Here is a 27,697-nt window from a genome sequence, read left to right as displayed (position 1 = left end):
GACTCTGGCAAACTTTATTTTTCAATACAACGCTAATGGCCTGGATCAGGGAGAAGAGAAGAGGGATTTAGGGGCAGATAATCTGCCTTGGGCCGAGAGTGATGACCTGGGTGGTCCTGACAGGAAGCAGCTAACTGATCTCACTGGGCCTCAGTTTCTCCATTTTTAAAAAATAATCTTTGCCCAACTTACCTCTGAAATCAGGCTTACTGCACTTGAAGCAGTGGGGTGTTTGCTAGCCTGTAAAAGGAACAAGGGAGCTATGCAAACAGGAGTAAGGATATTAAAGACGCTGTTCCAAGAGAGGAGAGCTGTCGCAGCGGGTCAGGGAGAGGCAGGAAGGAGGATGTGGGCTGGTGGAGAATAAGCCCCAGCCTCGTACAAACACTGAAGTGTGGATGAGGGTAAGCTGGGGCTGACGGCTGGGGGAGTTGTGGGGAATGGCTCACACCCAGTGCCTTATCAGTGCAGCCGCTCTGTGCCTCCAGGAGGCAGAGGAAGCGGTGAAAAACTTCTGCTCCATCAATGTACCAATGAAATTGGCAGAGATTCGGGTGCAGGCTGAGCTCAGGCTGATCACAAGCCAGGAGCCCTGGGGACAGGGCCAGAGAGTCTGCATTCAGAGTCTCTGAGCAAAATGCCACCAAGCCCACACAGGGTGCCCAAACCCAGGAGCCCCACCTCTGATTCCTGACACCTCTGATGTCCTTGACATCCTTTCGGGGACCCAGGACATAAAAGGAGGACAGGAAGCACCCTGCCAGCTTCAGTGACTCCCTCAGAGATGGCCAGTTCCCTGAGAGCGTGACCCCTGTCTGCCTTGGTCACTTCTCCATCTCCAGTGCTGAGCACAGGGCCGGACAACAGCTGATGAATACATGAAAGAAACCGGGCCCAAAACACACTAGGGGAAACTGACTTGATCCGCATCCTCTTCTCACTTTTGTCCTTAAATCGGGGCAACTGCTTTACAGGCATCTTTGGGCTCAACTGTGGAGGGAGGCTCTGCAGTACCTCCTCGCGGCCACAGGGAGGCGAGCGCGACCATCCCAGGGTGGCCTGCTGGCCACCTTCCCGGAGCCTGGGTGAGGCATCCCAGGTCTCCGCCAGCCAATCCTGGAGGGATTCAGGGAGACGCTTAGGTGGTCAATAGGCTTCTGGACTCGGGGTGCCCCTGGTCCACCCTCTAAAGTTTAAAGTACCACCTGAAGAAGCATAAGGCCCTCTGGTATAAAGGATATAATAAAACGGCAGGCCACCTCTTTCTCCTTGCCGGGCCTCTGAAGTAGTTACTCAGCGTAGCCTCTGACGTCCATTTTTCCCCTAAAATCCATCCTCTCGTAGCAGGCAGGGGGATTCCCTGTTCAGAGTACCCCACAAGATTCATCGGTCCTGGAATAATATCCCAACTCCCTACCAGGGGGGGTATCCCATCCTCAGGAGGGTGTGGCTCTCGCCTCCCTGCCGGGTCATCCCGGACCTGTTGGGAAAGGCTCACAGAGAACGCTACTGCTACAGTCCCTGGAACCCGAGATCCCGACAACGTTGGGGCCTTAATGGCTTTTGGTCTAATTTCAATTTCCCTCCCCAAGTCAGGTTCACCAAGGATACCTACGCTATACACTATCGTATCACTTTATTTTCTTCACAGAACTTGTCATTCTCTGAAATGACCTTGTTTCCCAGTTTTTTGTTAGGTTATGATCTGTCTCTTCCACTAGAACAGAAGATCCACAGGACAGGGATCCCATCCATCTTGAATTCCTAACAGCAAGCGCCAAAGCAGCTGTTTAATAAGCATTTTGGGAATTAGAGACTGGAAGGAGGGATCAGAATTATGTGGGCTCAACCCAGGAAGTCTTCCTAGGAGAAGCTGAAGCAAAGGGTACACAGGGCAGAAGGTGGGCGGCAAAGGAAGAAACCAGACCTGCTGGGCAGTGTGGCTGCCTTCCTGGGTGTGACAGTAACCCTGGCTGAGGGAGGAAAGGATGGGACAGGCTTGCCCTGAGCTCTGCCTCCCAATACCCCACACCCCAGCCCCCTTTCCCTCCAAAGATTCTAGGCTTTTCACTCAGATGTTCACAAGGCCCCGAGGCCCAGTGTGCATCCCTTCAAACCCCCTACTCCTTCCCTGAACCCGAGAGGCTGGCTCCCAGCCCCTAGGTGTGTCTGTAGTGTGGTAATCAGGGCCGGGCCTCGCCTCCTACCCACACTCAAGTTCTGGCAGATTTGGGGCGGGGTGGGAAAACAAGGGTTTACTGGTATTCTCAGAGTGGGAACCAGGAGATCAACCAGACCTGGAGATGGGGCCATGCAGAGCCAGGCTCCGTGACTCTGCCTGACTCCACTAACCCTTTGTGATGCATCCAAAGGGACACTGAATCCAGGGCAGATTCTCCTGCCACCATCCATTCCCCGAGCTGCTGGGACCCTCTGCCAGTGAGAATTCCTCTACCCTCCTCTTCCCTAACCTGCCCCATCACTGGACACTCGGGGAACACAAACTCAATGAAGCAATTTAGACGGGAGAAGGGGAGAGAGCTTGGAGACAGACACTGGGTTCTAGGTTAGCACCCACAGCATAAATCATGTAAAGCCAAAATCACCCTTGAGAATCCATCAGGAAGGAACCAAATGGCAAGAAATCCTAAGTCCAGCCCAGCCAGCTTTTTCTCCAGCATTGAAACAGAATTTCTTTGGTTGTGCATGTGAAGCATTAGTTTTGTGTTCAGAGGCATTGTACAAAAGTACTTGTCTTTTTTGTTTTAATTCTTTTTTTTTTCTTTTTATGTTGCTGGGGGAGGTAATTTGGGTTATTTATTTATTTATTTATTTTTAGAGGAGGCACTGGGGCTTGAACCCAGGACCTCATGCGTGCTAAGCATGTGCTCTACCACTTGAGCTATGCCCTCCCCCCAAAAGTACCTGTCTTTAAACACTAGAAATTTAAATGTTAGAACTAGAAGACTGTCTTTAAATACACACTTGGTGTGGTAAGATGATTAAGCGAGAAGAGGCAACTGGAATCTCAGGCAACTGCAGGTTCCTTTCGGGACATGTACTCCTTGAATACCATTAATCTCTTAGTTTTCTGTTTTCATTTGGCCAAGAGCGCACAGTTTGATTCGCTGAAATTAATGCGCGTGTGCTCAGAGCTGCCAGCTGTGGCTGTGCACGCCGCCCGCCACCAAAGGACACCGTCAAGAGGGCAAGGCGGGGCGAACTGCAGCCTGGCCCCCAGCTCTCAAGGCTTGGGTCTATTAATTCACACCAGGTGCTCCGTGGGCTGGCCGAGGCCCTTTGCTGGACACGACTTCACAGTGAGCAAAGGAGCAGGACAGGGGCGGGCTCTGGACTCCTGGGGCTCTAATGCGGGCCTCGCCACACACTGGCTGGGTGACCATGGGCGAGTTATCTGACCTCTATATGCTGTGGCTCCCCTGCTTACAGAATGCAGATAATTATACGACCTACCTCACAGAAGCACTGTGATGTTTCAATGACAAGTATGCATTTAGAGCACTTAGCATAAGGCCTGCCACATAGTAAGCCATCAATAAATTGGCTAAGATTATTATTAGCAGCCTTAGCATGCGGTGGACAAGAAAACATAGGGAAGTCAATTTGTTGCAAAAGGGCCCTGAAGCCCAAGAGATGCTGGTGTTGGGTTCATCTGTGGCTTCGGATTACCCCTGCCGTGTGCTCCTCCGTCAGCATGTCTAATCGGACCGTGACATATCAGCTCTCCTTTGTTGGTTCTTCATTCTGCTCTTGGAGTTGACCTGATGCTGACAGAATGGTGGTTGAGCTCCTTCAGTCCCTGCTAATTACTTGGTAAGAATTCATTACACATGAAAACTTGTGTCCTCCAGAAAGCCTTTTTGGGAGGTGCTCCGCCCTCCTGTCATTTTCTCACTCATCCCCTCCAGTAGCGCCAACCGCACAGGACCTCCGCTGTGACATGGTCATCTTCATGCTTAGTGAGCGTTCCTGGAGCACTGTCTTCTCAGGGAGCTCTGCACAGGGGGAGGAGCCACTAGAAAAACTGAGGAGGCTAAATGTGGGCAGGATGTTCAGGACCAGGGTGTGGGGGCAGCAGGAGAACTGAACTGAAGTGCCAGCTCCTGGGGTTCACACAGACTGCTCGGGAACGCCATGGAGCGCACCCCGCCGAGGCCTGCTCCCTCTGTGCGTTGCATCAGGTCGGGGTAAAGCGACCCACTCTTAAATGAGGTCTTGCTTTGTCCAGTCAGGGCCCATCTGGATTGCAGCACCTCCCTATTACACCAGGAACCGGTTGGGCCTCCTGAACCTCATTGTGGGGAAGGTTGCTTGATTAGGATGTTTTGTTACTTTGAGGCAATATGACTCCCAAGCTGGGGGAGTAGGGTGGGGAGTGGTATAAGCTGAATGAAATGGAGTGGGCGCCCAAGGTTCAGGACCCAGATCCCGTCGCCAAGCGGGTCTCTCTGAGATCTGTTAGTGTTTCTCTATCCTTTGTCTTCTCAGCTCAAGACAGCTACCTCTCTAAAGACCCAAGAGTAAAAGATGGGCAGCTGGAAAATGGGTCCAGCCCCCAAAGGGAGAAAGTGTGCAGCATGATAGAAGGATGCTTGGATTCTAAGATAGCCAATCTAGCAAACGTTGACGCCACCTCTACAGTGTGAAGTGCAGAGCTAGGGAGATACAAAGGGGCTAAGACACAATTCCTGACCTCAAGGAATGTGGTACTCTATGCAGCAAGAACACAAGTTACTCTGGGTTCGATGCCAGAGAAACACAAATGAATTGCACTGGCGATTTCAAGAAGGGAAGTTTGAGGCGGGAGTGGTAGGGGGCTGGCGGACGCTGGGAGACATCAGGGAAGCTTTATCCAAGATGGATGTTGGGTTCTGAGAGCAAGAGATGAGAGAAGGGCATTTTAGGCATAAGGAGTAGCAGGGACAGATGCTTGGAGGAGGAAAAAGAAGGGTATCTTTGGTTAGGAGTCCAGTTTGGCCAGAAGGAGAGGTGCATGCAAAGGGAGGAAAAGACAAAAGAGTTAGAAGAGTAGGTTGAGGCCAGGGCATGGAAGGCCTTCAATGCCAGTCTAAGGAGTTTAGGCAGAATCAGGTAGGATGGAAAAAAGCCTGAATTATAAGAAAGGAACGAAAAGGTATAAGAAAAAGAGACAAAGACAATAGGAGAGGTTGCTTGGGTGTCACTGCCAATCCCTTGGAGGGACAGGTCCAACCTGTCTCCATCGCAGCTCCATTTGCATGAAGAACCCATCGCTGGCTCACCTCCCCAGTCCCCGGGCAGGTGGGAATTGAGAAATCCAAGGTAAGTAGGGAACAGTCCCTACCTCCCCATCCCAGAGCCCCAGGGGTGGTGACAGGATCTGGGGCTGAGTCAGTGGGGTGGGGACCCCACTTCTGCTCAGTATGCCTCCTTGGAATATAAAAGGCAAGCGGCAAGGCCTGGCCTCAGAGCACCCCAAGCCTGACACCATGAAGATCCCAGTCCTCCCCGCTGTGGTGCTCCTCTCTCTCCTGGCGCTCCACTCCGCTCAGGGCGCGGCCCTGGGGAGTTCGGAGGTGAGCACGGCACCTGGGTTCTCTTTCTCTTATACCTACTAGCTCACTTACTCCTCGATTTCTTTACCTTCCATCAGTTACGGGAAAAGTGGGGGTACTGCCAGGGGCAGAATGAGAAGCTGGGGCTCTGAGGAAGGAAGGAAAGAAAGAAGGAGACAAAGCATTCCTGGGAAGACACATAGGGACGGAGATGCTTACGTTGCTGGAAGGGATGGTGAGGTGTAGGGCAGAGCCTGGACACCCTGGGAGGAGACGGGGGCTGAGGCTGAGGGTCTGGGTTCAGCCCCACCTTTGTTTTGTTTGTATCCCTGGGAATGGCCCCCAGGTGGCTGGAAGCGCCCTGCTGTCTCTGGAACCTGGGCCAGAGTAAGAATCCTTAGGAGCCAGTCTCCAGCCAAGAAAAATCCTGAGGTCCCCCTCTCCCCTCCTTACCCCACCGCGGGGGGAGAGTGTCCATGCTGCATTTAAAAGTCTGTAAGAAGCGTCACAGACTCAGCTGCTTAGGATCCAAGCAAGAGATGTCAGTGAGCCAGAGGGCGGGCGGGGCCTCTGGGGAGGGGGCGTGAACTTGCCGGGTCTAAAATGGGGACACTCTACTGATGGCTGCTAAGTAGGAAAATGTACCCCGTGTGGCCGGAGTTTAAAACTTTTTAAGAGAAACTGGAAATCCGAATTATGAATTCTTGCTGATCAAAAATGTTTAGTTCAAATGGAAAATCAAGCAAGCCAAGTTACTATGAGATCGAAACATTTGGGTCTCACATGCAGGTAATCCTTTTGCAACCTTTGTTGTGAGAAGGAAGAAAAAAGGGGGCAACGAAGCAGAGCAGTTGAGGTTGGGAGGGGACAGGATGGGGTGCGCTGAGGCCTAGGGGCTTACCAGACGGAGGAGGGAAATGGATACTCGGACGCTGGTGGCAATAAAGTCACAAAGCAAACCAATCTCCATCAATTAAAGGCAGCGGGGCTCCCACCTGCATGTAAATCTCCCCGACCCAGCTCCACGGGCCGAGTGTGGGTGTCTCAGAAACACCCCAAGTCAATGGCAGAACAACACCAGCTCGTTTTTCATGGGAGGAGTCCTTTCTCCCCATGCCTTCTTCCCCCTGCCTACCATGGACGCCGGCCCGGGTTTGACTTCCCTGTCTCGCACGTGCCACCCTCCATTCCCTTCTCGTGGTCCGCACATCTGCCCACCAGCTGCCTTCCCGGGACAGGCCCCGTGGTGGAGAACAGGGCTGGCCTGTGGAGGGAGGCGGAGCTGGCAGAGAGGGTTTGGGGCAAAGGACTTGCCATCATGTGATCATCTGGCCCCTTTCTCCCCCTCACTTTCCAGGAAGAATCCACCATTGGTAATTACGCGTCGGGACCTGAGGTAAACCCCCTGTCTTCCCACCATCTGACTAGGAGTTTGTCCCCTGTCTCTTCATGCTGCTTAGTAACTTGCTTAACACTCCGCTCCTTTGCCTAGGCCTTTAACACCCAGTTCCTGAACATCGACAAGTTACGAGCCGTAAGTGCAATTCTGTAGTACGGCCCCACGAGCATCCTCATCCTAAAGGCCGCTAAGGCCTGGGTAGAGAGCTTGCAGTGATGCCTCCTCTTTCCCAGAGGCCGGGGCCAAGCTCTGCCCTTCCCCGGAGCTGACGCTCCTCTGCTGTCTCTCTGCACAGGCTTTCAAGCCCGAAGAGTTCCTGAACTGGCACGCCCTCTTTGAGGTGAGTGCTTGGCTGCCCTCTCCTTCCTTGATAGTTTGCCTGTCTTTCCCGGGTGGTGGTAACACACTGTAATTTAGCCCTTTCGGTTCTCTCCTGAGTTCTCGGAGGGAGTGACTGCCCTGCGTGGATGCTGCCCAGCTGTGGAAAGCTTCCCCGGGGAGCTGTCATGGCCGCATCTTATTTTCCTAACGTGGCAGAGGGGCAGCCGGCCCGCAAAGACAATCCCTGAAAAGGAAGAACTTAATTGGTCAAGTTTATCCAAATCCTCTCATCCTCTAGAAAGAAACTGAGGTCCTAAGTGGGGTGGCTTACCCCAACATAGAAGGCGAAGTCAGTGGCAGCGCTGGAATTCGAGCCACAGTGCATGACCCTGCATGTATTTGCTATGTGCCCTCGTGCAAATGTCTTCAGGTCTCTGAGCCTCAGTTTCCTCATCTGTGATATGGGGATGATGACAGTACCGATGTCAAAAGGTTGCTGTGAAGACCGAATGAAACGACGCCTAGAAAGCAATTAGTCTAAGGCAAGCACAGAATAAGGGCTCAGGAAACGTTAGTTCTTACTGTAATTATAAAACAGTAACAGCGTCGCCACTACAGAGAGCTCATTCCACAAGTGCTTACTGGTCCGTGCTCACCTGACCTGTATGAGAGAACCACTCTTGTTCTCTTTTTCTGTTTCAGTCCATCAAAAGGAAACTTCCTTTCCTCAACTGGGATGCCTTTCCGAAGGTAAGAGGTGGTGGGCATCAGGAGAGTAGGGAGGTTGGGGGTGAGGGCAAAGCAGAGGATCTGGGAGGGAGAGTGGGGAAAGGGAAAGGGGCGGGGGTGGGGGGAGCTTTCTTCTGATCAAACCCAAGGGAAACAAGGGAAAGCTTACCTACTATATTCAGCAACTTAGATGGGGCAGAGATTCCTTTCCATCACTGCCCCGCCCTCTCCTGGGCTTCCTTGGAACTGCAGCTCCCCACACCCGAGGGTCTCCAATCTGACCGTACCCCCTCTCCCTCCAGCTGAAAGGACTGAGAAGTGCCACTCCTGATGCCCAGTGACCATCCCCTTCAAGACCCAGCGCTGTCGATACCCAGTGAAAGAGGGGGCTAGTGTGGGATCTGATCACCATCCTATAATCACTCTTCGCTGGCTCAATAACAACAATAAAATGTTTTCCAAACAAACAGCTCCTGTATCTGCGTCTCTGTTCTTATCTGACTGGGCTCAGAAGGGAATTACAATGGAGTGGGCCCCAAGGCTGGCAGGTGGAAACCTTGACTTCTGAGGGGGTAGTAAGCAGTGAGACAGGAGGAAGTGGGGAGGACGTAGCAAGGGGGCAAAAGACCCCTTGTGTCTTAGCTCCTCGGTACTGGCTGCCCTCCTTGAGGAGCACGAAGCTGGGGCTGCTTGGTTAAGATCCCCAAGGAATCAGACCCAAACAGCTGGAAACCTCCCTCCCCGACCTGCCTTCTGAGAACCTGATTCCTCTGGTGGTGGCAGCTCAGTATAACAGAGCTGTCTGTAATCCAAACCTGAGGACCCAACTTAAATCATTAGAGCCCATCTAAGATCGTTTCGTTTTTTTATTGAATTAGGTAGGTTATAAATAAAGGAAACTAGTGGTGTGACCCTGGGCCTTTCTAAACCTCCTTTCTTCATCTGTGAAATGAGTATGGAAATAAACAAGAATGATAATAACTACCCCGAGGTGTTGTTATGAAGGACAATTGAGGTAAGTATGTCAAGTTCTTTGCACAGGGCTGGGTATACAGTAGGTACCCAACAATTGCTTCTTTTCTCCACTCCCACTGCAAAGGCCCAGATTCATTATTCACTTACTCACTCACCATTCCATCCATCCATCCATCCATCCATCCATCCATCCATCCATCCATCCATCCGTTTACTGCAAAGGTCTTGAAACACGGAATGGTTCATTTCAGTTCCTGCGGATGAACTCCGTATGGAATCTCTGTACCCCCTGGGCCTGCTCTGTGTACTTACAATGTTGAATAAGTTGGGATTATTTCTGGTTTCTCTTGAAAACCAGGAAAATGGGAGAACAGTGGACCTGCAACTGGCTTAAAGCTGCCCTTTTTACACAGAACATGGTCTCCAGATTGGTAACGTTCCACCTGACAAGTTTCACTTATTGACCTTGCTTTTTTGGTCCTTATGAGCAACTGAATTTGCAAACTGTGGCCTGTAGCTTGCTGAGGAAGTAGACTACGAAGGGAAATTAAACATGTGGCTGGACTAACAATTAAACTGACATGGGACAGATTAATAGGAGAAAAGCATACAATTTTTTTTTAAAGTATACACAGGTGTCTTCAGAAGGAAAATGGAGCCTTGCTGAAGAATGTACATTTAAAGCTAGTCTAGGTTGTTGCCATAACCCAGCTTGTCAGCCGTATAGGGATCCCACAACTTTTTCCTGAGATAATGATGCTTTTTATTTCCTCCTGAGACTTAGGATGGGAGGGAGTGGAGAGGGAAGGGAGGGTTAGGGCCAAAACTGGGCCTTGATGAGGGGTGACCAGGAAGACTGAGTCCTCCTTCTTGCTGGGATTTCCCAGGTGGCATTTTGCTGTTGCCAAAAGCAACGTGGTGAGATTTCCAGATGAACACTGACTGAAGTTTATGTCCTAACAGGGCTTGTTTTAAAGGAAGGCAGCATAAAAATACAGATACATAAATTGCATTTTGCTGAATTAATATTTCTTTAAGGAAACTCATTAGTTTTCTTTGCAACATTAAAAAAAGAAGAAGAAGAAGAAGAAGAAAAGAAAATGAAACCCTGAAGAAGCAGTTAGGTCCAAAAGCTTATAGTATACACATTTTTCCAGAAAGAACAATAGTTGTGGGGATGTGACAAAGCAAAGGGGCTTGAACTAGGGGTCATACCTCGTGGGACAGTGACTAGGAAGTATGTGAGGGAAACTGATGGAAGATAAGGGTTATTTTGGTAGGTTTGTTTGTACAGACTGGAGTCAACTCCCAGTCTCTGAAGATAAGAATGTTCTCTCTTCCTGGTACCAGGAGGGCATCCTTCTCAAGGAAAAATTTACAACCTGCTTTCAGGTCGAAAGAGGGAGGTCAGAGGCCCTTTTGTATCTGCTGTTTCATAAATGTCTTCAGCTCAAAATACTCAATATGTCAAAGCAGAATATTTTGGGGTGACACGTTCTGAACCCCTTCACTTGGTTCCTGCTTTCAGAGAGCTTAAAGTCTAGATGAATAAGACATGTAAATGTTGCTTTTACCTGTCCTTCTGGGTAACTGGCAATGACAGACACACAACACACACCAATAAGCAGCAACTTGTGAGTGGGATCATCAACAGAAAAGAAAAAAGATGGAAACTAGTCAAATGCCACAATCAATTAAAATATTTAACAAGGACTGAATGCTCATAAACTGGGTGACAGGAAATGGAGTCGAGGACGAAGGAGGGAAGTCCTTTAGCTACATTTATTGAGTGGCTAGGTTTTAGGGGAGGCTAAGAGTCATGACACAGACGTCAAGAGTATCTCTGAAATAAAGCAGTTCTCAAAGTGTAGCCCTGGGATCAGCAGCATTTGTATCATGTAGGAATTTACAAGAAGCACAGATTCTTGGGCACCACCCCAGAGCTACTAAATCAGAAACTGGGGGTGGGGCCCAGCAGTCCATGTTTAAACAAGTTCTCTATGTGGCTTCTAATGGCTTGAGAACCACTGAGAAAGGAAAGCCAGAGAATGATTAATACAAAATTCAGGATGGTAGTCACCTTGTAGGTGGAGAGAATATCATGTATAGGAAAGGAGCACATGGAGGAGGAGGGAAGTGACAGAAGCCTTCTATTATTAATGTTTTTATTTTTTCCTTAAATATATTGGAGGGGAGGGAAAAATATCTTTGCCTTCTACCTTTCTAGGTTAGAGATTGTTCCATATTTCAACGTATATCTCTACATCCTGTTTAAAGAGAGGCACAATGTAACAAAAGAAAGATTAACAAAAGAAAAGCATACGAATTTATTTAGCATAAGTTTTATGTGACATGGGAGCCTTCACAAGTCAAAGGAGACCTGAAGAAGCAGCTAAACCTGTATGTTTTCACGCCCGGTTTGATGAAGAGTGGGAAGTCATGGGAAAATGTGATAGGAAAAAGGGGTATGAGGTCGGTGTGGGAACCTGGGGAAACTCAGCAAGGCGTGTTCACTCAGATTCCTCTTGGGGGGTCCCTCCATGTTGGAGACAAGGATTATCCTTTCCTCTGGGTACAGGCAGGGCACTTCTCACATGAGGGCCTTATGACCTCCATCAAGGGAAGGTCAGGGAGTCCTCCTTGCATCTATTTTCTCGAATTCCTTCAAGTTGAAATGTGGTGCTAAGGTTGTGTATTCTGGGATAGTTGCAGTGCCTGCCGTAGTGCGTCCTGAACCCCTCCAATATATTCATTTTATACACACTTATGTACGCACTATTCCACAATGATATGTTATTAAAACAAGAAAATGTCTCTGAATAATTTGTGAGTGCTGAGGGAATACAGAGTAAAGAAACAACTGGAGTCTAGGAAGACTGGAATCTAAAGGAAAAAAAAAAAGTGTAGACGTGCTTGTGTAACGACTGGCAGACGTACTCCAGATCAAATGAAGCTGACAAAAATGCACCAGCAGGGGCCAGATAATTCAGAGGTTTCAAAGCACAGGAGACAAGACACCTGTTCTCTCTGGGGAACGTGCAGGATGAGGAAGAAGCCAAGAAGTCTCCCTTCACTGTATACTTCGTAAAAGCAACAAATGCAGTGGACTCTATGCCACTCATTAAATAGGATGTAGAGATACATGGTGAAATATGGAACAGTCTCTAAGATAAAGTAAAATGAAAAAAGAAAGTGATAAAGCAGTGTGAACAATACGTTAAAAAAAAAAAGAAAGAGAGAGAGAGAGATATGCTACAAATATGTGCTCTTCTATACATGAAGTGTTTCTAGAAGAAAACTTGAGAAGTAACAGTGATCACCTCTGGGGACTGATGTAATTTTACTGTATGCCCTTTTGGACTTTACACTATTACATATTCAAAAGAATAATTTAAAAAACCAAAATGCAAAATAAAACAAATAAATACACCAAACCCCCCTGCATTTTAAGGTATCAGGGCCTGGCCCAAGAAGCGGCCCAGAGCTGGTACTTCTCACTAAGTGAATGAAAGGGATTTCCCATACATTTACCACACCCTTTTGCCACCCAAAGTGTGGTCCTTCGACCAGCAGTATTAGCATCACTGGGGCGAATGAGAAAGCAGAATCTCAGCCCATCCCGGAGACAATAAATTGGAATATGCATTTTAACAAGACCATATGGGGTGGCAGCATACGACTCATAAACACAGTGAAGTTTGAGAAGCACTGCCCGGCATTACATTAAGTGCTGATCAGAAGCTTCAGGGAGCTTCTGATCTAGCTGAAGACAGAGAAAGTTCTGGATAACACTAGAAACGATGCTCTTAAATTCAGCAAGAGGGAGAAATTCCATCTGAGTCAGGGTAAAACACACAAACAAGAAACCCAACAAACTGGGGGAAGTAACTTTTGGCCTGGGCATTGAAGAACTCAAAATGGAACCAGAAAAGAACAACAAACTCATTGGTTACCTTTAGAGGCTGCTGGGAACCAATTCACTCTTTTGAAAGCTGCTAAATAAAGGGAAGGGACCAAACATTTATTCTCTTTTCTGTCTGAATTATACCTCAGAGCAAGCAAATAATTTTTCTTTATACAAATATTTGAAGCTGATAAATGAAGAAGGGATAATAGAATTATAATACTACCATTTTGCAAAATTTAATAAATTAATGGAGCTAGGCTGGCACCAAGGCCTGCTAAAACCATCAGGTGAACCACTGGCAGGGACCTTCAGAGTGCTGGGTCAGGCTGACAATCTGCAGACCCGCGGATTTATCCAACACTCTTAGAAAGATGAGGAGAGCTGCCGCTGCAGATCTGATTCAAGACAAGGGAAAGGTCACCACCTCTGAAGTATTCTCACCAACAATCACCCCCAAATCTGATTAAACCTCTAGAATCTAAATCTAACCACCAATTTGCAGGGGGAAAAAAAAGTACAGAGGAACCTGGTAAAGGATTCCAGGGAGAAGAAATTAGCAACCCCTCTTTGACACTTCCCATGGGAAATTCTCGATGACTAATAACCCAGTTTCTTCAACAAAAACATCATAAGAAAAAAACAGAAGGTGGGAAAGAAAGAATTTAAAGATAAAGACAAATTTAAGAAGCATATCATTTAGATGCAATGTATAGATCTTACCTGTGTCCTGATTTGAATAAATTAACTTTAAAAAAAATTATGAGATGATGAAGAAAATTTGAACAGGCAGGTTGACATTAAGGAATCTTTTTTAAGATGTGAAAATGGTATTGTAGTTATGTTTTTCAAAAAAAGTCTATATCTTAGAGATACACGATGACAAATTTAGAGATGAAATGATAAACTGGGATTTGCTTCAAAATAACCTAGTGAGGTGAGTAAATTGGGCTATCTATAGGAAAGAGGGTTGGTAATTACTAAAGCTAAGTGACTAAATACCTGAGGGTTCATTACACCAGCTTTTTAGGTTTGTCTTCTATTTTGAAATTTTCCATAATAAAAGTTTTTAAAAAATATTTTTTAAAAAGCGTACTCTCGTACTTGGGAGCAAAGGAGAGGACAGAGGAGGGTCCCCTCAGTGGGCAGGGCATTAACACATAACTGGTAGTGCCGGATACCGGCTTGGGGATGTAGTTCAGCTTGGCTATGGAGTGGGTGCTGAAGGCTGGAAACGCAGGTTGGGTCAGATGTCGGAGGGCCCTGAATGCATGCAAGGCTGAGAAATTTCCACTCCACCCTGTGGTCAGTGAAGAGATTCCTGCAGGTGGTAACAACCACGGTCACAAAGGCAACAACAGCCACTCTTATTTGGTTCTTATCACAGGCCAGGCTTTTTGCCAAGTGCGTTGCATGTATTAGCTCAGTCCATCCACAAAACAACGCTGTTAGGTTGGCATCATTATCGCTATCTCACAAATGAAGAAACTGAATCTCAGAGAGCTGAAGTAATTTGTTTAGACTCACTCAGCCCAAACAAATTAAAAAAAACAAACTAAAGAAAGCCTAAACACAAAGCTACAGAAACAATAAAAAGATCGTGGTTTCTGGGTTTGGGGAGAGGGAGGGAGGGAGAAATGAATAGATGGAGCACAAGGGATATTTAGGGCGATGAAATTATTCTGTATGATACTGTAGCGGTGGCTACATGTCATTATGCATTTGTCAAAGCCCATAGAATGTACAACATCAAGACTGAGCATTAATGTAAACTATGGACTGTGGTTGATAATAATGTGTCCATGTTGGTTCATCGATTGTACCAAATATGCCACACTGATGAGGGATGTTGAGGGGAGGGGAGTATATATGTGTGGGTGGGGAGGGCTATGTGCAAACTCTCTGTATTTTCTACTCAGTTCTGCTGTGAACCTGAAACTGCTCTAAAAAATAAAGTCTATTAATAAATACATATAAATATTATGCTGTTTTTCTGAATTTTGCATTTGTCAACTTTTTAAAAGTTGCCATTTTTGTGATTTCTTTCCTCATTGTAAATAAATAGTCACTTTTGTACCTAAAAAAAAAAAAATCCTAAGCAAACTTAGAAAAAGCCAGGATTAAACTGGCATGGACCTACGACATTACCCCCACCTTCATAGGAGTCCTACAACTTTTGTTTGCTTTCTAAACTGGGGTTTCATGTCAAATTTTGCTGGACAAAATGCTTCCATTTCATAAAATAAAAAAAGAAGTTTAGAAATCACTGCTGAGAATGATGGGCAGCTGCCAAAGTCACTGGAGTCACTATAGCCTGGTGGTTAGAACACAAGTTTTAACATCAGTCAGACATGGTTTCAAATTCTGTTCCGTCCACTTTACTAGCAATGTGATCTCTGAGTGGCCACTCCATCCTGGCCACGGTTTCATCATCTGTAAAGTGAGAACAACACTGATGCTTCATAGGAGTTAAGAAGGTTGAGTCTAAAAAAATGTAACGTTGTGACAAATGCAAGTTGCAAAATGAAACCTCTGGTGTGAAACTATTAACATAAAGTCTAAAAATACGCAAGGCGATACTATATGTTTGTGGCTACATCTACTACATCTACGCAGTAAAAGCGTAAACACTGGTGGGCAGAATTTTCACCACCTTCAGGATTGTGTTACCTCTGGGAATGGACGAGAACAGGATTAAGAAAGGTACAATCAGGGCTTCAGCTCTATCTGTAATGCTTAGCTCTTAAAACAAGTCTGAAGCAAATAAGTCAAATTTTTAAGCTGACTAAAGCCAGGGAATGTGTACCCCAGGCTTTGTTAGTATGGTTTCTCATATGTTTATGCATGTTTGAGATACTTCAAAATAAAATATTTTAAAGCAACAATAAAGACACTTGAATTTCAACCTGCCCAGAGCCGTTCAGCCTCGAAGGAATTCTGTGGCCGACACTCCTCACGCTGCCTCCTAAGCCCAGCGGCTCCTGAGAGCCTGGCTGGCTTCGTTACAACCCCCCGCGACAACGGCGCTGTGGAGGCAGCCCAAGAACTTTCGACAGATGAAATGGCCTCAGATGCTTCTGAGAAGTGAACGCACAGGCCACCCTTGAGGATTCCCCTCCTATAAGACCTCCCACTGCGTTTCCTGACACCCAACAGATGAACCTACTACATTTCCCAGTGTTCCTCCCTTAAACCAGTGACAACCCAAACAAACAAAAGACCAAAAGACAGGCTCCCCCCATCGTCTCCCACTAACAGAATCCTCCTGTTCCTTATATAAACCTGAGTCTCCCAGACCGGTGACCGGAGGTAATGCTCCTCAGTGCCCCCTCCTGTAGCTGACCCCTTTGGCGCCTACCCTCCTAACAGACTCTCCATCACCCATGGATACCTAGTCACCTCCCAGAAACCCTGAGAGCTCCTTTTTTTAAATGTCAAATCAGATCGTACCATCTTTCCATTCTCGACCCTCCAGTGATTTCCCATTACTTTCAGGATAAACCTGACAGACTTTACAGGCCTCTTCTCCTGTCTCCCTGAATTCCCTGCTCACTGTGGTCCAGCCACCCAGCCTCTTTGGGGCTCCTCCTCAGACCGGCCAAGCTCGCTCCGCCTCCTGCATGACTAATCCCCCTGCCCCTTCCCTCGCTCCCTCACTTCATTCAGCTCTCTTGAGATGACACCTCCTCCGTGAGACCTTCCCAGTCTGACCACCTTACCTAAAGAATCACCTGCCTTTTTGATCTTCTAATTCTGCTTTATTTTTTGTTATCACTTTTATCACCACCCGAAACATCTCTACTAAATTGTTATCTTTATAGGACTCAAGAGCTGCCCTCTCCAGTGCAGCCATCCACTGTCCACATGTGGTTCTGGAGTGCTTGAAATGTGCCTAGTCATAACTGAGATACGGGGCAACTGTGACACACATAGACTGAATTTTAAAAGCATTAAAAAAAAAAGAAAAGAGAATACAAATATCTCACTAATATTTTTATATTAACTGTTGAAATATATTTGGTTACATTTGGTTATATTTGGTTACAGGAAGTATATTAAATTTAAAATGAATTTTATCTGTTTCTTCTTACTTTTTCAAGACTTGGAAAATTTTAAATTACCTATGTGGCTCACATTCTATTTCTTACATATAGCTGGTCTAGAAGAAGGTCAGTCTTAAGAAGATGAGAACTGTTTTGTTTCCCACTGTATCCCTAGCACAAGTGCCTGGCACACACACAGTAGGCATGCAATAAACACTTGTGAATTGAACGAAGGACCAGCCCCCATCTATGCCTAAGCCTACATCTGATCATGCACAACCAGGTCTCCTTCAGAGACTGCCAAACAACAACTTTCCTTCACACGTTCCTTCTGAGAGCCCCGTCTCCAAGGTACTACACAATACTGGCCCTACAGTGATGACCCCAACATCGCCCACAGGTAAATCTCCCTTCATACTATTCTTTCACTCCCTCTCCAATAGGCAAGGAACTTTACCTTAAAATCCCCCAGCGCATCTCACCTGATGCCCTGCATTCCTGATATCATGTGTGGTCATGGGGTCACTGTTACAGTCTCAACCAGAAATCCTCCCCTCCCATGACAAACCTCCCTCCCTACACACAGCACCCCTCATCATTCATTCCCAGGGCAGCCTCAATGGAGGCTGACCCAATGGAAAGATCCCTCAAGACCTCCAATTATTGGGGGGAGGGTATAGCTCAAGTGGTAGAGTGCATGCTTAGTATGCATGAGGTCTTGGGTTCAATCCCCAGTAACTCCCCTAAGAATAAATAAATAAATAAACCTAATTACCCCCCACCCCAACAAAAATTTAAAAAAAAAAGAGAGATTTCCAATTATCACAGTTCTTCCTTACAGCTTATTCTCAGGATAGCCCTCCTCACTAATTCCTACCAGAATGTCTGTGGCTCCTCCCTTATGGAAGCAAGAGCCAGGAAAACTAACTGTTGACTCCTTAAATTATCTCCAAATCAGATTATTCAGAGACACAGGGACAGGCTGACTAGATTGAGAAACCAACGTCTCACTCACTGTACAGCTTAAAAGTTGTGTCCCATTACCAGGCCACCTTGTTATTTCTTGCACATCAAATTGCACACTCATTTTGTCTTGGATATATTTTTGTATAATTCATTCAGTGTAAACCTTTAAGTAATGGCACCGTTTTTGTAACACATTTTACTTTGGCCTTGATTCATTTCTCAATATGCCTCAAAGAAACCTCCCAAGTTTCTTCTGATCTCAGAAAAGCTGTCCCTAGCTTGCTCTGTGCAAAGACCCTGCCCAGGAATAAACCTTCCTCCCCCTGAGGCCCAGACTTGCAGTTCTTTTTTTGTTGTTATTGTCCTTAACCATGTGTGTATGCTTTTTTTAATTGAAGTATAGTCAGTTTACAATGTTGTCTCAATTTCTGGTGTACAGCACAGTGCTTCAGTCATACCTGAATATACATATATTCATTTTCATATTCCTTTTCACCTTAAGCTACTACAAGATACTGAACATATTTCTCTGTGCTATACAGTATAAACTTATTTATCTATTTTATATATACTATTCAGTATCTGCAAATCTCGAACTCCCAATTTATCCCTTCCCATCCCCCTCCCCCTGGCAACCACAAGCCTGTATTCTATGTCTGTGAGTCTGTTTCTGTTTTATATATAAGTTCATTTGTCTTTTTCTTTTTAGATTCCACATATGAGTGATGTCATATGGTATTTTTCTTTCTCTTTCTGGCTTACTTCACTTAGAATGACATTCTCTAGGGCCATCCATGTTGCTACAAATGGCATTATTTTATCATTTTTCATGGCTGAGTAGTGTTCCATTGTATAAATATACCACAACTTCTTTATCCAGTCATCTGTCCATGGACATTTAGGTTGTTCCCATCAGACTTGCAGTTCTTATTATCCTCAGTGGATAAGTCAATTTCCAGTTTCAACTTGGCTTCAAACACCAATGCTAACTCATTCTGGCTGCCCCAGCTCCATAGCCTGGGCAGGATGCCAAGCTTCAAGCTTTGGGAATCTCAGCCCTTTGGCTTTTTGCATGGACCGACATCACAGACCTCAAAGACTGCGCAGCCGCTTCCTTTCTTTCCAAACGCACTTCCGGTGGGAGCTACCCTGCGCGCATGCTCTGTGGTCTGGCGCCCCTTGCTCGGCTCTTCCCTATCCACTTCCGGTTAAGATGGAGGCTGGCCCTAGAGCGCGCCGCTGACCCCTGAACGCACCTGTTTTGTTTGAGCATCTGCACCGGAAGGCATTTTCACGCCTCGCTCGAGGACCACCTCCCCGTTTCTCTCCAGGCAGGCTCTAAAGAGCACATGCGCACTGAGAGAGGTGCAGAAAAGGTGAGAAAAGTGAGACATAGTTTGAGGGACGTTGAGGCTCCGTCCTGAGGTGGGGGCTTGAGAATCCCCAAATTTTGAGGCAGTGCTGAGCTCTTCAGAGCCCAGAAGGTGGACTAGAGTGATGAAAGAGGAGTAGAAAACAAAGAAAAATTTCTCTCTTTTAAAATCATTTAAACGTTGAGATAATATACTTTAAACATGTTGGCTTAGGTGAAATACGTTATTAATGTTAATTTCATCTGTTTCTTTTTACTTCCAATGTGACTATTAAAAAATTGAAAATGGCTTACATTGTATTTCCATTGGACAGAGCTGGGTTGACAGAAAGATACATTGCAAAGCTCTTAGCCCAGTGACTGACACATAGTAATTCTCAAAACACATTTTTACAGATTGCTTCCCCTTAAAAAGTTTTCTGCTGGTTATGGAGGATGCAGCGGTGAAAAAAAAATAGAACTGCCCTGTGTGATTCTCAGCTCTAACTGGGGAGACACACAATAGGTAAGTGAACCCAGAAAGAAGGCCCTTTCAGATCATGGTAAATACATGCTATGAAGGAAACAAAACAGGGGCAGCGGAACAGCGGGAACTGGCAGCGTCTCAGTTACTTAAGGTGTCAGAGAGGGTCTGTCTGAGCTGGTAGCACGTGATCTGAGACCGGAATGACTAACAGAAGGAACTGGCCCTGAAAGGCCTGGGGGCAGGAGCTCCAGGCAGAGGGAACAGACTTCAGAAGCCTTGAAGTAGGAATGAGGCTTCTGTAATGGAGGAATGAAAAAGAACTCTTGTGCTCAGGGACACGGTAATAGGAAATGAGCCTGCAGAGGTGGAGGTGTGGTGACTGCAGGTCACAAGGGCCTAGTGGACTGTGGTCATGGATAGCTGAAGTGTGATGGGAAACTTTTGCAGCTGTCTGCACCCCATTCTTGCAGAGAATTAAGCCCTATCACTCTAAGGCATCCATTGCATGTCATGAATTAGGTCATCTCCTATTGTATTAGACAGAGAATGGTATTAGCCAGTATCATCCTTAGGGAAATTGAGAAAACATTCACTCATGCCATTCTCTGCAGGGCTTAATTCTCTCCCCAGACCCTGAAAAAGGCTGCATGAGGGGATATTTAGCAAGAGATGTGAAAAATCACTTTGGGATGGGATGGGGGCTGAAAGACAGGAATGGAAGATGGCGATCAGTGAGGAGTCCTTCTCGGTGACTCAGATGAGAGATGGCAGTGCCCTCCGCTGGTGCTGCAGTAGCTGGTTAGTAAGATGCAAGCATATATCTTGGAAGCTGGAACCAACTGGACCCAATGGATTAGATAGACATGGAGAGGAAAAGAAGAGGGAGGAAGGAGCCAGGGATAACCACTGAGTTTTTGGTCTGAGCAGCTGGGTAGATGCCAGTGCTGTGTATGTTGATTTGGATTCTGGTCCCAATTCTGCTGGATGACCCTGAGAAAAATAAGTGACTTACTCTCTGCTGGGCCTCAGTTTTCTCATCTGTAAAATGGGGGTTGCCATGGAGATTTGATGAGATCATGCATGAAAAGCACAGGTCTGGCACGCATTAAACGCTCAAATAGCTGTTATTATCATCGTGATCATTCCTGCGTGACTAGCATACTGAAGTAGATAAAAGCATGGGCTCTGAAACCAGTCAAACCTGGGTTGAGTCCCTGCATTGTTTATGTGACCTCGGCAAGGCAATTCACATCTCTGAGCTTCAGGTCCCTCTTCTGTAAAGGGGGTTAATGATAATATCCTCCCTCCAGACAATGTTGTGAGGATTCAGTGAGTCTTGACTATGATGTGCTTAGCACTCGGCATAGTGCATAGTAATTGCTCAATAAACAGGGCCTAAATGTTAGAGTAATTAGAATTTTCTTCTGTGTGTGCGTGCGTGTGTCTGGGGAGCAGAATTATTACTTACAATAAGTCTTTATATTTTTATTATGAAATAATATGTGTTCCTTGGGAAGATGCAGACAGTAAAGGATTTTGTAAAGCAGCTGATGAAAGCTGACCTACCACCCTTTCCCATAACTCCCTAAATAACCACTATGGACTGTTGCATAGCCCTTCTGAGTTTCACAGACGCCCATTGTGTGCATGTGTGTTACATCCTTCTTAGGGATGCAGTATAAGGTAGTGGCTGGGAGTTCAGGCTCCAGCGCAGCACAGGTTCTAGTCCTACCCCTGCCGCTTTATTACTGTGAGGTATTGGGCAAGTTATTTAACAGTCAACCCAAGTCTCAATTTCCCTTTTTGTAAAAAGAAAAGTCATAACAGTACTGCTGGTAAAGAGTTGCTGAAACATTAATGGACCTGAGATTGTCATACTAAGTGAAGTAAACCAGAAAGAGAAAGAAAAATACCATATGATATCACTCATATGTGGAATCTAAAAAAAAAAAAAATTAAGCAAAAGAACTTATTTACAAAACAGAAACAGAGTCACAGGCATAGGAAACTAACTTATGGCTCCCAATGTGGGGAGAGGGTGAGGAGGGATAAATTGGGATTTCAGGATTTTCAGCTACTAATGACTATGCATAAAATAGATAAACAACAAGATCCTACTGCCGAGCACGGGGAACTATATTCAATACCTTGTAGAAACCTGTAATGAAAAAGAATATGAAAATGAATATATGTATGTATATGTATGACTGAAACATTATGCTGTACACCAGAAAATGACATTGCAAACTGACTATACTGCAATAAAATAAAAAAAACTTCATAATAGCCTATAATGAAAAAGAATATGAAAAAGAATATATATATGTATAACTGAATCACTATGCAGTACATCAGAAACTTAACATTGTAAATCAACTATACTTCAATTAAAAAAATAAAATAAAACTTCAAGAAGGGAAAAAAGGAGTTGCTGAATAATGTGTGCAGCACTGTGACTGCATATATGAAGATCTCAGGACACTTAGCTGCTTTTATTATATATACTTATTTTAACATAATGGGCATGCTGTTTTCTTTATGCTTTTCTGCAACTGTTTTTTCTTTCCTTTTTTTTTTTTTAACACTTTAGAAGGTTATAATTCCTATGTTTTTTTCCTTTATGCTCTTCTGCAATTTTCTTTTTTTTTTTTTTTTTTACACTTTAAAAAGTTTCAAGTTTTTAAGTTTTCTCTTTTTCTATTGAGGCAAAATTGATATATACCAGTATGTAAATTTCAAGTGTATATCTTTATAATTTGACATCTGTGTACACTACAGAGTGATCACCAGCAAAGGTCTAGTTACCATCTATCACCGTACAATTGATCTTGCATCTGTTTTTGTAGCTTAGTAAGATGTCTTGAGCCTCTTCCCACACCAAAGGTCATCTTGATTTGAGGCAAGGTTAAGGACATGGACCCCTTGTCAACTCCTCATCCCTAAATTTCTGCTTCAGAGATGCCTAGCTGCACGTGAGCAACAGACACCACAGCTTCTGTTGTGTCTGGGTCTCCCAGGCTTTGGAGGCAGGTAGTAACCTTATCTCCCCAGGAGGTGGCAGGCAGACTACAAGAGAGGACAGCGAGTGGCACAAGGAAAGTGTGGGGCCCTTGCAGTCTTGCACTTCTGTGACCTGTGCCCTTGGGACTTCTGAGGTTGCATCTTGCATCTTGTTTCCCACAAGGTGGCCACATTCCCTCCTTCTGCTTTTCATTGGGGAGCCTCAAGCAGAGTTCAGACTGTCCCGAGACCGATCTTGTCTTAGATCCCGAGATCTTGATGCCAGTCTAGAGTATTTTGTAACTGGCTTTATGACTATAATAGTTTTTTTCTTTTCATCCCCTCCCTACTCCATTCTTTTTTTTTTTTTTTCTTTGAGAGTCTGCTGTTTATGATAGATGGTTATTTTCATCCCACCTCTCTCTCACCATACACAAAATGCTGCTCTTTCATTCTGGGACCTATTCCTTCTCCTTCTGGGATCTAAGCACCCTCCTAGTACCAACCTTTTCTCTATGCTTTACTAATTCAAACAGTTCTTCTTTTCTTCTTTTTCTGTTCTAAGCATGTCACAAAACTCAGACATCCTCTTTGCCCAAAGATCCTTGGATTATTTAACCACATCTGTACTCTGTACCTCTTTTTCGTCTTTATGAGAGAGCTCATCTTGGGTTCTTGAGGACCTTTTCCTTGAAAGGCGACAAACCTTTAAAGTCTTATTTGCAGAGGAAGTGATGGGAGGGGCCAGATAAATGACAGCAGCAGGGGATGAAAGGTCAGGAACAAGGTTGGTGATTTCTTTGGCAGAGGACAGTTCTTGGCAAGGATCATAACTGTATTAGGGCAATAATAATAATAATCTGTTTCCTATCTTGTCCATGGCTATTGTCAGGATCAAATGCGATAAGATTCTGAAACCACTCTGTAACTTGTAGAGCACTTTATAACCTGTTAGGTATTGTTAGTCAGCAAAATCACTCACATGCTACCCACGCTGTGCCAGGAAGGATACAAGATGGAAAGTCAAGAGACCTGGGTCTGCCACCAGCTTGTTGAGTGTGAGTAGCAAGTTTCCTTCTCCAACAAATTGACCCAGTCATTTGTTGAACACCCACCTGTGTCAAGAATGGTTCTGGGTACTGGGGATGCTTAGCTGAACAAAACAGACCAGTTATCTTGGAACCCACATTCAAGAGGGGAAAACGGGCAATAAACAAGTAAACAAATAACAATAACAAAGAAGAAGTACTTGAGGCCAATGATGGTAGATTGAATACCCATGTCTCCTTTGCCTCCCTCCTGAAATCACAGTGTATATGACAGTAAAGAGATCTTTTCGAAAGGCACTAGACGCATAAAGGCAGGGAGTGGAAAAGAGGATGCAATCGTGCCAAGATTTTGGAAGTTGGAAAGCAGATAAATAAGTGGTAACTGGTCATTGACTTGGCAGACCTATGAAAGTTGAATCCCAAGCCAGTAGTGAGAAAAGCCAAGACTCAACCAAGTTTCTACTGCAGAGCCCACAGAAGGCTCACCAGCTAGAGGCAACAGGTGCCTCTGGAAATGGGGGTGAAGGGCAAGCTGACATAAGGAAGATGGTTGAAAGTTTATTTGAAAAGAACCCCCAGATCTCTTCTGCAGTTTCCTGATGCAAAGCTACTCCCCTCTCATCCAGGAAAAGACTGGAGTTTTATTCTTGGAAGAGGAGAACACAAAGGATCTTTCAAATGTGGGCTACCAGATGCAGTTGGAGGAGGAAGCAACATAATGTAAATCAGAGATTAAAGGAATGCTGTATGTTGAGACCCTCCTCCCCTAGCTGTCTTTTCCATTTGACTCATAAATTTCTGGCAGTCCAACTTTCACCCTCAAGGCAGAAGATTAGAAGAGTCTTCTCTGGGAAATTTGACCAGTCCAAGAAGAAACTGACATTGTACTGACATTGGAGGTTCCCCAACTAGGTGACCCGGCTGAATCACCCTACGGTGAAGCCTCATATGTGTGCTCACAGCTTCCATTCATGGTTCAGTACCTATGGAAGGTAGTCTCCAAGATGGCCCCAGTGATCCCACCTCCTTGTGTTCTCGTGTAACTCACTCTCCCTTTCAAAATGGGCTCAGCAAAAATGATGAAAGGTCACTTTGAAGATTAGGTTTATAAAAAGACTATCTTCCATCTTGTCTTTCTTGCTTTCTTGCTTGCTTGCTCTGGTGGAAGCCAGCTGCCCTATGGAAAGGCCCACATGCTAAGGGACTGAGGGAGGCCTTCAGCCCATAGCCAGCAAGGAACTGAAGCCCTCAGTCCAAAAACCCTCAAGGAACTTAACTCTGCCAGCAACCACATTTTTATTGTGAATATTTTCAAGTGTGATTAAAAGCAGGGGAAATACAACAGTAGAACCTTGTCCATCATCTAGATTCAACATTTATGGAGATTTTGCCATATTCCATTCTTTTTTTTTTCTCTTCTGCCTTTAAATCAAACCCTAGACATCATGTCATATTATTTTTATTTACTTTTTTATATATCTCAAGAAAAGTCTCCTTCCTTCTCCGTAAGATGAGCAGAGAACCAAGTTTTACCAGATATCTGATGACAACTTCTGACATAAAGGATAGAGACCAATACCAAAAAAAGAAAACTGGGAGCAAGGAGATGAAAATTCCTCAAAGAAATCCAAGTGGATATCACAACCATGAAATAAGGTCAAGAATAAAAGAGAGTACTTGGATATGAAACGTGATAGCAAAAAGGAAAAATGAAACAGAAGGGCTGGAAGATAAACCTGAGGAAATCTCACAGAAAGTAGCACAAATGGCACGTGGGAAATAAGGGAAATTTCATGGGCCAGTCTAGGAGGTCCAGGATCCCCCAAATAATAGGAGTCCCAGAAAGAGAGAAAAGAGAAGACAAAGGGAAATAATCACAAAATGTTTTAAGAGAATTTCCCCAAATTTAAGGATATTATTGTGCAGATTGAAAGAGTCCAAGTGCCTTATGCAGAGGATGAAATTTTGGAATGCTTGTGAGAAAGCTGAAGGACCCTAAAAGCCTCCAGTGAGAGAAAGATGGGCCATCATCAAGGAATCAGGAATCAGAAGGTCTTGGGAACTTTCAACAAGACTGGAAGCCAGGCAGCAGTATGGCAGTGCCTTGAAAATTCTGAAGAAAAATGATTTCCAATCTAGAATTCCACACCTAACCCTTATCAATTAATAAGCATGAAGGTAGAATAAAGACATTTTCTGACAAGCAGAGTCTCAAAACATTTACTTTCTAGAGAAGTTGTTAGAGGACATAAACCGAGAAAGAGATGCAAGAGCAGAGAAGCAAAAAGCATTCTCAATTTAAAAACATCCAGGGGTCAGCTATACACCTGGCATAAACCACCACCAGTTCAGACTGGAGCAGAAAGTTCCAGGAGAGATCTCTTCAAGAAGATGGAATCTGTCTCCTCCTGTTAACTCTGAACGTCTTGAGAGGAGATAAGACAATTGGCAAAGAGTTTGGGTGGAATCAGTGATAAGTATGTGAAAAACTAAGAAAATGAAAAATAAGACAATTATTAATTCTGGGAGAGGGGAAAGTTGTGCAGGATATTAAAAAATCATAGTTTGCCGTAGAGCTCCATTCTTTACATAGTCACAGGACTGTAAACATTGAGTATTGTTCTGACACCATTAAGATGTAATTATATTATCATGATACAGAGTGGGAAGGGCCCACACGTACTTATGTATTAGAGAGAGCCACAGGGAGAAATTAACAGATAAAACCTGATAATTAAAAAAACGAGAAAGTAAAGTGAAATAAGTAAGTTCCGTACAGACATGAGGGATAAATATTTAGTTGAAAAGAGGTGAAAGTTTCCTACAGGAAGGGGTAAATGAGCTGATGGGGCAAGAGGGTGAGGGATGCTGTTTTTCACAGCAAACCATCTGACTCATTCAACCTCATGCATGTATCTCTTTTATAAAAATTGCAAGTAGGATGATACCGGAGAGTGATCAATGCAGGAAAGTCTGGCGGAGGGAGGCAATTTTGGACCGGACTGAGGAGAAAGCCCTGGGAGCAAATGAAATTTAAGTCACAGGCAGCCTGAAGGATGGGGACTCAGCCATGTGAAAATCTTGGGAAGGAGGGCCTCCAGGAAAGGGGAACGGCAAGTGCAGAGGATCTGCGGGCAAGAGCAAGGTGTCGAGAGCACAGAGGAAGAATGAAGTGAGAAGGATGGGGCGCGGGGGAAGAGAGAGATGAGCTTTGGCAGATGGACCAATGTCAGATCATGCAGAGCCTTGCTGGCCACGGGAGGGCCTCAAGATTTATTCTGAGAGCCTTGCATGAGAAGCACTGGGAGGCTTCTAGGCAGAAAAATAGAATTTTAAAAGATCACTGTGTATAAACATCTGCAGAGTGCTCGATGCTATTCTAAGTGTTTGTATGTACAATAATATTAAACTCACTTAATCCTCATAATAACATGAAGAAGTCTCTCCCTTTTTTTTAGTCTGAAAATTAAAGCACAGAGAAGTTGAGTTGCATAGTGTAAGAAGCCAAGATTCAGGCCCAGTTACTACAGCCCACTGACTCCGTGGAAACCCTTCTGGTTAGTCCAGCCTAGTCTAGACATGGTGATCCTCAACCCTCCAGGCTTCCCAAGAAGCTGGGAGCTGTAACCCAAAAAAAGTGCCCAAATGCACTGAAATTTTTAGACGCTCCTCAGGTGGCTCTGAAGTACAGCCAGGGATGAGAATCTTCCGGCTAGAGGCTTTCGAAGATTCGGCAGAGTTCCACGACTCTGTTGTCATGCCTCCATCTCTGTTCCAGGTGGCATGGGGTGGCTCCTGGTGACCTCCTCGGCCTCCTGCCCCTGCCTCTCCCCAGCCACCACTGCTTCCCAGCACCCAGCTCTCCCTCCGGGCTGCTCTCTACTCTGCCCTCGGCGCTCAGGTGTCTTGTGCCACCTC

General features: G+C 45.3%; 1 protein-coding gene across 2 annotated transcripts; it reads left to right on the top strand.

Annotated features, from left to right (window-relative positions):
• The first annotated feature begins 5,408 nt into the window (after positions 1 to 5,408).
• On the top strand, positions 5,409 to 8,471 carry KRTDAP (keratinocyte differentiation associated protein). Of its 2 annotated transcripts, XM_010978815.3 has the most exons (6): positions 5,409 to 5,576; positions 6,913 to 6,951; positions 7,048 to 7,089; positions 7,250 to 7,294; positions 7,978 to 8,025; positions 8,307 to 8,471. In XM_010978815.3, the coding sequence occupies exons 1-6, from the start codon at positions 5,424 to 5,426 to the stop codon at positions 8,343 to 8,345; spliced, it is 366 nt and encodes a 121-aa protein (XP_010977117.2). In that variant the 5' UTR covers positions 5,409 to 5,423; the 3' UTR covers positions 8,346 to 8,471. The 2 variants fall into 2 exon arrangements, with proteins under 2 accessions (XP_010977117.2, XP_031312818.1); XM_031456958.2 differs by lacking the exon at positions 7,048 to 7,089.
• The last annotated feature ends 19,226 nt before the right edge of the window (positions 8,472 to 27,697 follow it).

This window comes from Camelus dromedarius, chromosome 9 (assembly GCF_036321535.1).
Source record: "Camelus dromedarius isolate mCamDro1 chromosome 9, mCamDro1.pat, whole genome shotgun sequence".
Lineage (NCBI taxonomy): Eukaryota > Metazoa > Chordata > Mammalia > Artiodactyla > Camelidae > Camelus > Camelus dromedarius.
Note: the sequence above shows the minus strand (reverse complement) of the source record. Positions and strands in the feature narration are given on the sequence as shown.

Excerpts from the sequence above, each read along its gene's own strand:
- KRTDAP (XM_010978815.3), top strand. The coding sequence starts at position 5,424 with ATGCCTCCTTGGAATATAAAAGGCAAGCGGCAAGGCCTGGCCTCAGAG. Across the intron at positions 5,577-6,912 it reads CGGCCCTGGGGAGTTCGGAG|GAAGAATCCACCATTGGTAA; the intron begins GTGAGCACGGCA and ends CTCACTTTCCAG. Across the intron at positions 8,026-8,306 it reads ACTGGGATGCCTTTCCGAAG|CTGAAAGGACTGAGAAGTGC; the intron begins GTAAGAGGTGGT and ends CTCTCCCTCCAG.